The sequence below is a fragment of the Ceratotherium simum genome, chromosome 36, assembly GCF_057802395.1.
Source record: "Ceratotherium simum simum isolate JZ-2026a chromosome 36, ASM5780239v1, whole genome shotgun sequence".
NCBI classification, from domain to species: domain Eukaryota; kingdom Metazoa; phylum Chordata; class Mammalia; order Perissodactyla; family Rhinocerotidae; genus Ceratotherium; species Ceratotherium simum.
In genome coordinates this window covers 445,734-456,123 of record NC_141935.1, presented here as the reverse complement: position 1 = coordinate 456,123, position 10,390 = coordinate 445,734, and the positions used below count along the sequence as shown (strand labels likewise).

General features: G+C 55.7%; 1 protein-coding gene across 1 annotated transcript; it reads right to left on the bottom strand.

Moving 5' to 3' along the window:
• Positions 1 to 6,822: 6,822 nt before the first annotated feature.
• Positions 6,823 to 8,892, bottom strand: MYOG (myogenin). Its single transcript, XM_004438936.3, has 3 exons — positions 8,347 to 8,892; positions 7,514 to 7,595; positions 6,823 to 6,948 (listed from the first exon to the last, which is right to left on the bottom strand). The coding sequence occupies exons 1-3, from the start codon at positions 8,890 to 8,892 to the stop codon at positions 6,827 to 6,829; spliced, it is 750 nt and encodes a 249-aa protein (XP_004438993.2). The 3' UTR covers positions 6,823 to 6,826.
• Between the last annotated feature and the right edge of the window lie 1,498 nt (positions 8,893 to 10,390).

Below are 10,390 nucleotides of genomic sequence, written 5' to 3'. Positions count from 1 at the left end.
TCTGCCTCGTTTGGGCTGTTTGGTCTTGTGGTTCCTGTCCACCTCTGGGCTGTGCCAGATGGTCTGACATTTGGTTTAGGCATCCCAGCGTTACTCCTCTGCAGCTCATCTCCGCAACTGCAGCTCCTGCCTCCAACTGCAGCTCCTGCCACCATAGGGGCTGGGAGGGGCTGCTGAAGGTCCGCTTCTCCCTCCGGATGGTGCAGCTGGGTTGGAGGTTCCAGGCCCTGGCTTAAGCTGAATCCAGACATGAGTTTGGGAAGAATCTGAGATAAATGGGCCCCTGAGTTTTGGTCCAAGTGTGAGGGTTGGGAAACTCTCAGCTGTCCTGCCTAGTGAGTGGTGCAGGCAGGCCAGCTGGAGGGAGAGCCAATGGCCTGTGGTAGCCTTAAGCCCAAAGGGCAGTGGGAATGCCTCCTGCCCCAGCTGTGGGTGGAGCTGCTGCTGGACTGGGGGCAGCGGGTTGTGTGGATCTTGGCTCTGGGGCGGTGCGAACTCTGCTCCCAGCATCTCTCCCCGTGGTTTCCCACTCTGCCCCACTTCTTTAGTAATCCCAGCCCCAAAAGAATATACCTGATGAGTGGATTGAGTATACACTGACCTTAACATCAAGTTTGGGAAAAAGGTAGTCTGAGGCTTCCTTCCCCTGATCTCCTGGGAAGAAAATAAAGCTTCCTTTTCTGTGAGTTTCCAGCTTGAGGAAACCCAGTGTTGGTGACGGCTGTCACTCTCCTGCTTGTCCCCAGTCACCCACCCCTTGGCTCTCTTGGTGTGCAGAGACTGCCTCCTCCAGAAATCCGTGAGACCCCGTGGCTCGCACCACTTCACTTGCTTCTCCAGCACCATGGTGGCAACCAGGGCTGAGGGGTACAGGCCCTGCTTTGGTAGGAATGTCATTCCCAAGAAATCCTTCCTCATGCACTTCCTCATCCTGCTGAGGTGCCTAGAAGTGTTTGGGACCCAAGTCCAGGGTGAGTTGATGGAACCCAGGGCTTCATCCAGGGGAGAGGAGAGGAGCACGTTTCCTGGAGAGTGTGGTGCTGTCCTGCAGGTGGCTGAGCAGCTGGTTTACAACCCAGTCGACTTGGCTTCTGAGTGGGTGTGAGGCTGTCAGGTAGGGTAATGGGTCAGAGCTTCCTGTCCAGGAGAGATGGGGCTTGGGCGGTGCCGGGGCTCAGGGCCTCCTGCTCCTTTTCCTTGGAGGAGAGGTCCACCAGTATGTCTCTTACCAGCTGTGCAGCTTCAGCCTGGTGATTTCCTGTTCTGCAAAATGGTGATGATAACGTCACCTGGGCTGGGTGGGCTCTCCTGGGTTTGGGCAAGGCAACCACTGCCCTTGCTCTCCCTGATTGTTCCCTGCCCTCCGTGTCAGGCCGCTGCAAATGGAGGTGCAGGAGTTCTCGAGCAGCAGATGAGCTGGAGGGAGAGAAAGAGCCCCTGTCCCTGGATGTGGAGGATAAGATTATGTAGAAACCCTAGAATCTTAAGATTGGGGGAGTTGGGGACCACAAGGCCATCTAACTCCTTCAGGGGACTTGCGATGGGCTAGCTCAGTGGGAGACTCAGCCCGCCTTTCCTCTGCAACTTAATCCCCAGTCATGGCTGGTCATGTGCTAAGGCAGCAGGGATGTGGGTCCGTTCAGGGCATTTTGGGATGTGATGGAGAGGTGCAGGGAGGCGACGGAGAAGAGAAGCCTGTGCACACAGGGATGGAAGGCTGTTGTTTGGTGTATCCCTGGCCTCACAGTCAGTATATTTTCTATATTTGGAGAGTCACCAGTGAGCTGAGGCCCCCTCACCAGCCTTCTGTATCTTGTCAGGTCCCTTCTCAGTACTGTACTGGCTCAGTACATCAGGAATGGGTGTGCAGGGGTGTGTGAGTGTGGTGTGTACGTACCAATAAACAACCTGGTTTTAAGACAATGTACACACGGCTCTGGTCTTTTCTTAGCTCTGAGCTCACCTGATATGTGCAGCTTCTTCCACAGCCGGAAGTGCTGCTGTGCTCTGGGAGGTAAACGTCAGAGTTTAAAAAATTTGTCGTCAGTAACCTTGTGTTGCTTACATAACCACGGGATCGGAAGGTTACTGTTTGGGTTGCTTGTGGCAAGGGAGTGGAGGAGGAGAAGGGGTGAGGAGCCCTGGGGCCAGGCTGGCTTTATTCCTCTGCTTCCTACTCCCCGGTCTTGCTCTACTCTCCCCGTAGCCTTCCTGCTGCTCCCAGAGTTACTGCTGGAAACGCCTCTGTCACATCACCCCGTCTTCACACTTATGGCAGCCCCCCACCTCTAGGTCGAGGTCCAGCTCCTCAGTGTTGCGTGAGAAGCCCTTCAGGACTTGCTCCGGTGCCCTCTCCCCCACGAGTCTCGAGTCCACCTAACTCAGAAGCGTTGTGTGCACCCAGCCCCATCACAGAAGGCAGACAGGCGCTTCTGTCCTTGCCTTTGCAGCTGCGAACCTTCTAAACCCACTTCAGGCGTTGCCTGGGAGGTGCCAGCCGCCCTCCCCAGCAGAGATGGAAAACCAACAGCTCTTTGCTTCCCTGGCACTGTGCACCGCGGTACTGTGTGGTCATTGTCTCCTGCTTTGTTTTGCACACTGAGCTGTGAGGAGGCTCCCTGAAGTCAGTCTTGTTGATCTCTATATCCTTAGACGGACATGCTTGAATGAATACACTAACCAACCTTATCTCAGGGTTTTTATAAGGATTATTATTAAGTAAAGCTAAAAACTGTGTGCCAGACGCTGTTTTAAGCGTGCTCAGTATGCTAGCTCATTTAATCCTCACAACCCGTGATGCGTTGTCGTCACCATTTTGCAGAACAGGACATCATCAGGCTGAAGCTGCACAGCTGCTAAGAGACAGATGTGGGTCTCACACCCAGGTCTTTTGGCTGCAGCCCCTCGTCCTTGACTACAAGGTGTCCATTAAAACTTCTGGCCTGGCCAGGAGTGCCTATGAAATGTTACTTCTTCTCTTTTAAGTGAGTGCAAGCCCCTGCCCCTCAGCTAAGCCTCCCCCAGCTCCCTTTCCCAAACCTGTGCATCTGTATGACTCATGCAGTCTTTGTGATCTTCGTGGGGCCATGTTTCTTCCCACCTGGATGGTGAACTCCCTGAGGGCAGCATAATGCACGATACGTCCTGTGTCTTCTCCAAGGCTGACAGTGTCCCAAACACTGGTGGTGCAGGATGGCAGCGCCCTTGGGTACAGATGACAGGATGGGAGCAAGACCAGGCCACACAGGCGAGGGGAGGTGCTGGCCTAGTGCCTACAGGCCTCTGGGGTTCCCTTCCCACTCTCCATGATCAAAGGTAGAATCAACCAGCCTTGGTGACCAGCTGGCTACAGGAATGAGATCTGAAGGAATCCAGGAAGACTTCAGTGTCCCAGTGTTGCCATCCACTGGGATGGGGAAGGTAGAAGAGCAGGCTTATGTGGAAATGAGTTTGATTTTGGACATGCTGAGCTTGGGATGAGACCTCAACATTGTTTTTCTGTTGGCATTTGTAGAAAAGAAAGAAGAATCTAGGTTTCTCACCTAGAACACTTTCCTTTGCCTCCCCTGGGAATGTTCCCAGCAGCGTGAGAGGCAGAGTCTGGATCTGGTGGTTGCCTGTGGCTAAGGGGAGAGCACAGCCAGAATCGCTGTGGGGTGGAGACCTGAGGTTCCCATTGGGCCTGGGTTGTGCCTCCTTAGCCAAGACCCAGCCCAACTGGGAGCCTTCAGTCTTCCTGAGCTTTTGCTCACCTCCAGGCACCTCTGCCCCAGCCTAGAGCCCAGAAGCCAGGAATGCAGACAAGTCCAAGGGATGTGACACGCTGGGGTGGCATCTTATCCACGAAACAAGACACCTGAGCCGAGGGGGCTCCTCTTCTCTCACTCTCCATTCTCCCCTCTCTACTTCCCTCTCCCGTGGTCCAGCCACCCAGAGGCCTATGGCACTTAGAAAGGTTTTCCTTTCGAATAGATTGCTTCGAGAAGTTAGATGCCTAAGAGTGTTTGTTGGAGTGTAGCAGATAGTACTCACAGCACTGTGCAGTTCGCACTCTTACCCAGACACTGAAGAAGTTCCTGTTGACACAGTAACAATTGGTATGGCAATTTCAAGGAATTCTTGTCTTTTTTCTAGCAGGTTCCCCAAAGCCCATTACTAGGCAGCTTTTGATCAACCTGGTTTGATTTATTGCAGGTGCTTCCACTGGAGACCGAGTTAAAGCTAATTTCCCTAAAGAACTACCACTCATTATTCATTAACTGGAGTCTTATGTGTAATTCAGTTGTGAAGGCCAGGCATTTGTTAATTTAAGAAAGTGCCTGGGCTTTGATGACAATTGTTTATTCTTAGAAAATAGCGAGTGAGGCTGGGCTGGCTTGCAGTTCTCCATTCACGCCTGTGAAATCCTGGCAGATTGTTCCTCCCTGTGGGAGGCTTAAGGACTTAAATCTGTGAAAGAGAAGGAAGTAGACAGTGGCTACACCTGACGATGGCCCGGAACTACGGGCCCTAATGTCCACTGCTGAGGACTGTTCATTCTTACCAGGTTATGAACATGAACCTCAGTTTGCAATTGATATAACTGAAGAGGAATAAACTTAAAAAATATAGCCAGCACCCCAGAGCCTATCGGCTGCTTAATAGAGATAAGTGTCCTTCTTGGCCCCTCAAGCCTCAGTAAGAAGGGGGGCAACTGAGGACACGGGACTGTATCCACCATGGGAGCTCGGGAGGGGCAGGGGCAGCGAACCTGAGGGGAGAAGAGCCCCCTTGAATGTGTAGTTCAGTATTTTCGGTGGGTAATAAGGGGGTGAATTGGAGAGCTTGGAGTTGTGGGGATGACGTAGTATTCCAGCCCTTCCTAGAAGGTAAGCCTGCAAATACAGTGACAGATTCAAGAAGGAAATCATCCCACAAATGGGGGCAGATGAGGCCAGTTTGTGATTCCCAGTAGGCCCAGCCCTGACTTGCTGCTTGGGATGAGCAGGCCCCGGGAGACGCTCTCACCCAGTTCTGGGAGCCTGCTTTTCCTTAGGCAGAGTGTTGACCCCCATCTTCAGGAGCAATCAGGAGGGCAGGAGTGGGCGGACTGCCCAGCTGAGCCCAGAGCAAGAGCAGAATGGGCACGAGAGTCTGGTCAGTAAACTGGGTAAGGTTTGTTGTCATGGGCCCCGAATTATTGAGTGGGATCTGGAAAATACCCCAGACTTCTGTAATGATTCTGAAACTTGTAATTTGCAATAAATCAGACACACTTAGCCTGAAACAGTGGGAATAATAAAGTTTTTAGCAGATGTTCATGGTCCATTCGAATTCTAGCTCCTGATACCTCCTCCTTGAATCTTTATGTAATCTCCATCCAAAATCTTCGTTCTCAAGTCTCCACCCACCTTCTTCCCCGGGAAGCCAGGCTTTGGAAGACAGCATCCCACATGAAGAGAACCAGCTTCTCCAGTGCTTGTTCCTGCCTCCTTCATCCTCTGAGCTGTAGGCAGGAGCCAGAATCCCCTCAGCCTGGAGGAATGAAGCGTGTGGTGAGGGGTTGGCCTGTGAGGAGGTGACAGTGTCTGACCCCAACCCCCTGATTCAGTCACCTCCCCTTCCTTACAGGGCTCCTGGTAATGTCACACCTGAGGAGAGGCAGGGATCGGGGAGGGGCCCGAATTCTAGCTCTGCAGCCTTGCCCGCTGGTTGTGGGCTGAGTGCCAGGCATGTGAGCACGCTCAGTTAATAGGAGGGAAGGGACCTGTTGGGATAGGAGACAGAGGGCCTTGGGCTGTGAGCAGTGTCTGTGGTTTGATGCTCAGTGGGGCTTCCTGCGTGTCCCACAGGATTTGTGTGGAGTCTGGTTTCACCCTGCCTGTAGACCAGTCCTGGCTTCCTTTGTCATGGCAAGAAGAGCAGGGTCCCGGCGCCTAGTGACCAGCAGCAAGGTGGTGCCTCCCACGCTCTGGAGACCCACCTCTCCATCCTTGGAAGCCCCACCCCCACTGAGTCTGAACCACTGCGGGGCGGGGAGCCACGGGCACCCCCCGTTGCATCATCACCCAGACTCTTCTAGCACCCAGTCTTTATTCATTTTTTAAAAAAGGAAATACAAATAAGTTAGCAAAAAAAAAAAAAAAAAAAACAATGGCAAAACCACACAATGCTTAGTTAACAAAAGAAATCACCCAAGACCCCTGCCCCCCACCCCACCTGTCCCTGGCAGCTTGAGCACAGGAGACCTTGGTCAGATGGCAGCTTTACAAACAACACACAACACAAAACAAAACAAAACATAAAACTGCTGTAAGGTTCCCGATATTCACCACAAAAGCTTGGCCCCCCAGGGACTTGGGAACAGAGGGCGTTCCGGGAGGAACGCCCGGGTCTTCTCCCCGGGTCAGGGCGGGCCCAGCCCAGCCACTGGGTCAGGAAGAGACAAGGACAGGAGATGTGCACAGCTGGTCCAGTCAGGACACTGTCTTCCTCTCAAACTGTTTGTCTTGAGGGGGTGGGATTGGAGGCTCCATCATGATCAAAGGGAAGCTCCTGAGTTTGCCCCTGGGGGGCACACGCAAGGGGGCACCCTGGTCCCCACTTTATCTCTCTGGAAATGGGATGCCCTCCGCTCTGAGGAGTCAGCTAAATGAGAGCATCCATTCCCTCTCGGGGTGGTGGGTTAACTGGCACAGATGAGGAGGGGGATAGTCTGGCATTTGGCAGCCCCAGGGCTGGCTTCCTGGCATCAGGACAGCCTGGCTTAGGAGACCCCTGCTGCAGAAGTGGTGGCACTGTGGCCAGCTTGAGGGGCTCTCACGGATGCCCAGCCTTGCAGATGATCTCAGTTGGAAATGGTTTCATCTGGGAAGGCCACAGACACATCGTCCACTGTGATGCTGTCCACGATGGAGGTGAGGGAGTGCAGGTTGTGAGCATCTGTAGGGTCAGCTGTGAGCAGATGATCTGTGAGGAGACAGTGGGAGGATGTTACCTGGGGGCCCAAGACCCAGGGCAGGGGATGAGCCCTTTGGTGTGGCGCAGGTTTTCTGGGACATTTGGGTGAGCAAAACTCCCCAGCCCATGCTGTTCCCGATGGTGTGCATGTGTATGTGAATGTGTGTGCCTCCTCTCTGAGCTCCCCTAGTGGGGTTAGGATTCAGAAGCAGCTATTCCAGCCAGAGGTGGAGCCAGGATGGTGTATCCTGGGAGACTGGGGCTGCCCTTAGCTGGCCCGGGTTTGCAGCACTGACTCAGCAATCCCCAGGGACCCTTGAGGCAGGGACATTCTCCTCTGTGTGAAGAAGGTCAGCCACCTGGCATCACCGGGGGAGCTGCAGGAGGCCTGGCCTCTCCTTGGCTGCTCAGGGCTTCAGGGAGGCACGGGGCCTCCCAGTCCACCCTGCGGGGCGCTGGGTCCAGCGGGTCCCTCGAGAGGCCAGGGAAGAGGACTGGAGCCGGGAATAAGGTGAGGGGACACTGGGCCAGAGACAGGTGGAGCGATGTGGGCCGAGGGTCCTGCCTCACTCACCCGCTGGGCTGGTGCCGAACTCCAGTGCGCTGCCCCACTCCGGACTGCAGGAGGCGCTGTGGGCGCTGCAGTCGCTGGGCACCTGCAAGACAGGGCAAAGGCCCCCAGTCAGGGCACGGTGCTTTCGGTGGTGCCTCTCTGTCCAGGCCCAATGGGCAGGAGCACCTGTGGTGAGGCTAGGGGGTGGGCCACAGGCTGCAGCCCTCCAGCCTGGCTACTCCCACCAAATCTTCACAGTCAGCTTCTTTCATGCCCCCGCCTGGCCACAGAGCCTCTGCTTCCAGGCCTCTCCTGGCCTCCGTCCTGCTGGCGATTCTGCCCTCATAAAACTGTCACAAAGGGGTCTGTGGTTCTCCCGACTCTGGGAGAGGGTGAGGGAGCAGAGTGGCCGGCCCCACCAGGGTCACTTCTGTGAAGGCCTGCTGGGGTTCCACAAGAGAGACTGAGTGGTTTTCTCTCTGCTTAGCCGCACCCAGGAGAGGGGTGGGGCGGGGAGCACAGCTTCTCTTGTAGGGCCCGTCTCTAGGCCCTGGGATTCTTCACCCCACCAGGGCTGACTCTGGATTGCTCCTTGGGTCCCTCCCTCAGTCCTCAGCCACCCGCCTCCACATCTGTTCTCCCCTCGCTGCCTCTGCCTCTTCCGGAAAGGGCATGGGGACCCGGGAGGTCAGCTGGACCGCCCAGCTCTTAACACAGGGTCCTGCGGCCCCCTAAGACCCTGCCTGGCACCTGCCCCAGGCGTCTGACTAAGCCCCACCACAGGGTCCCAAGGCTGCCCAGGGGCCTCCCTGTGCTCCCCGCCCCTGGGGCAGGTGGGTGGGATGGCCACTTACCCCTGGCTGGGGCCCGCCCCCGCCCCGGTAGCGGAGGTCGCGCTCCTCCTGGTTGAGGGAGCTGAGCAGGGCCTGCAGGCGCTCGATGTACTGGATGGCGCTGCGCAGGATCTCCACCTTGGGCAGCCGCTGATTGGGGTTGAGCAGGGTGCTCCTCTTCAGGGCCTCGAAGGCCTCGTTCACCTTCTTGAGCCGGCGCTTCTCCCTCAGTGTGGCCGCACGCCGCCGGTCCACGGACACAGACTTCCTCTTACACACCTTACACGCCCATGGCAGACACTGGCCTGGGCAGTGCTCCGGGGTCCCCAGGCCCTTGTCTTCCAGGGGCCCTCGGGCCTCAGGGCTCAGGCTGAGCTCAGTCCGCTCATAGCCCGGTGGCTCGAAGCCCTGGAGGTGGACGGGAAGGTAGTTTTCCCCATCATAGAAGTGGGGTTCCTGGTAGAAGTAGGGGGATGTCTCATACAGCTCCATGGGGTCGGAAAAGACTCGTTCCTGCCACCAGCCCCCAAGCTCCTGCAGCCCCTCACGCCAACTGCTGGGTGCCATTTAAACCCTCCCTGCTGGCATCGAACCAGAGATAAATATAGCCAACGCCACCGAAACCTGAGCCCCCTCTAAGCTGTTGCTGCACATCAAGACATTCACAGTGGATTAGGAGTGATGCCCCTTCCCTCTCCCCCCCGGCCCCCACCCACCCCGCCAGCCTGCCCCTGGCCCAGGCTGGCTCCTGTGCACCGGCAAGGAGGCCGTCGGGTGTAATTTGATTAGTTTTCGTTTCTCCGCAGCCCCTGTGGGGCAGGGGAGGTGGGGGAGGACACGCAGTCTCCTCTCATCTGCTCCTTTCAATTACTCCTGGCTGGCGGTCTGCCTGCTATCTCCTTGCTAGTCGCAAAGAAGTGGGGTGCAGGGCAGGAGGGAACAGGGAAGGGTGGGTTGAGGCTGGAAGGGGTCTTAGGAAGTCAATTTATCCATCCCGCTGCTTCCAGACCGTATCATTCAGATGAGACTCTTTGAAACGCTCTGCTCCCAAGGCTGAGGCTGCTCCCATCCGAGGCGTGAGGGAGCTCAATGTGCAGGGTCAGAAGGAGGGAAACTCACAGGCTGGACTCAACTTCTGGGTTCCCAAAGCAGCTTTGACATCACATCTCTTAGGTCTTGTGTAACCAGGGGTAAACTGAGGCAAGAGGAACTTTTTGGTCTTGTTTTTCTTTTTTGGCAGGTTCAGTGGAACTTTTCTCTTTAACACAGCTGGTCAGGGTCTGAGCAGCCGACACTGCCCCTTCCCCACAAAGTCAAGGTCAAGGTCTATCAAGCCCGGCCTCCTCCCTCTCTCACTCCATCATTTCTCTGTCCCCCTGTGTCACCTCCATAGCTCTATTTCCTGCCCCATTTGGACACCAAGACTTTCTGGATTCCTTGCTGCGGGTGGGGTGGGAAGGAGAGAAAGCAGAGCCCCTTAAATGCAGTTTACATCTCCCCTCTCCCTCACGACCTGGCTCGGTTGTGCTGCGTCTTCCCGTCTGAGCCATCCCCTTCACACTGTCCTGCAGGTCTCAGATGTCAGGTGGAGGACGGACTACTTAATCTTTGGTCTTCTCAGCCGTGGTCATCTCTCAGCAGGCTTGGGGTCTGAGAGGCCTGATGCTCCCGATGCAGCGTGCAGGCGTCAGAGACCAGCAGTGAAAGGGCTCAGGCTCAGGGCTGAAGGGGTACAGCACTGCCCAAGGGGGGGGTCTCTGCCCTCCAGGACCTCACCATCTAGGAGACCCCAATGCTTGCCTAGATCTACCCAACCCCCCATGTCTGAATCCTCTTCCCAGGTGGCCATTGTCCAACTTCTGCTGCTCTCACAAGGCAGCCGGTTCCACTGATGTGCAGCTCTGGCCACAGGGACGCCTTCTGGGTTTTGAACTGCAATCTGCTCCCTCTATCTTTTTTCCTTCGGTCCCAGTTTTTTCTTTAGGACCCCGTGGACTAAGTCTGATCCTCCTTCCTATGACAGATGGGACTGATGTTACAGGTTCCAGCCAGTTCAACAACAATA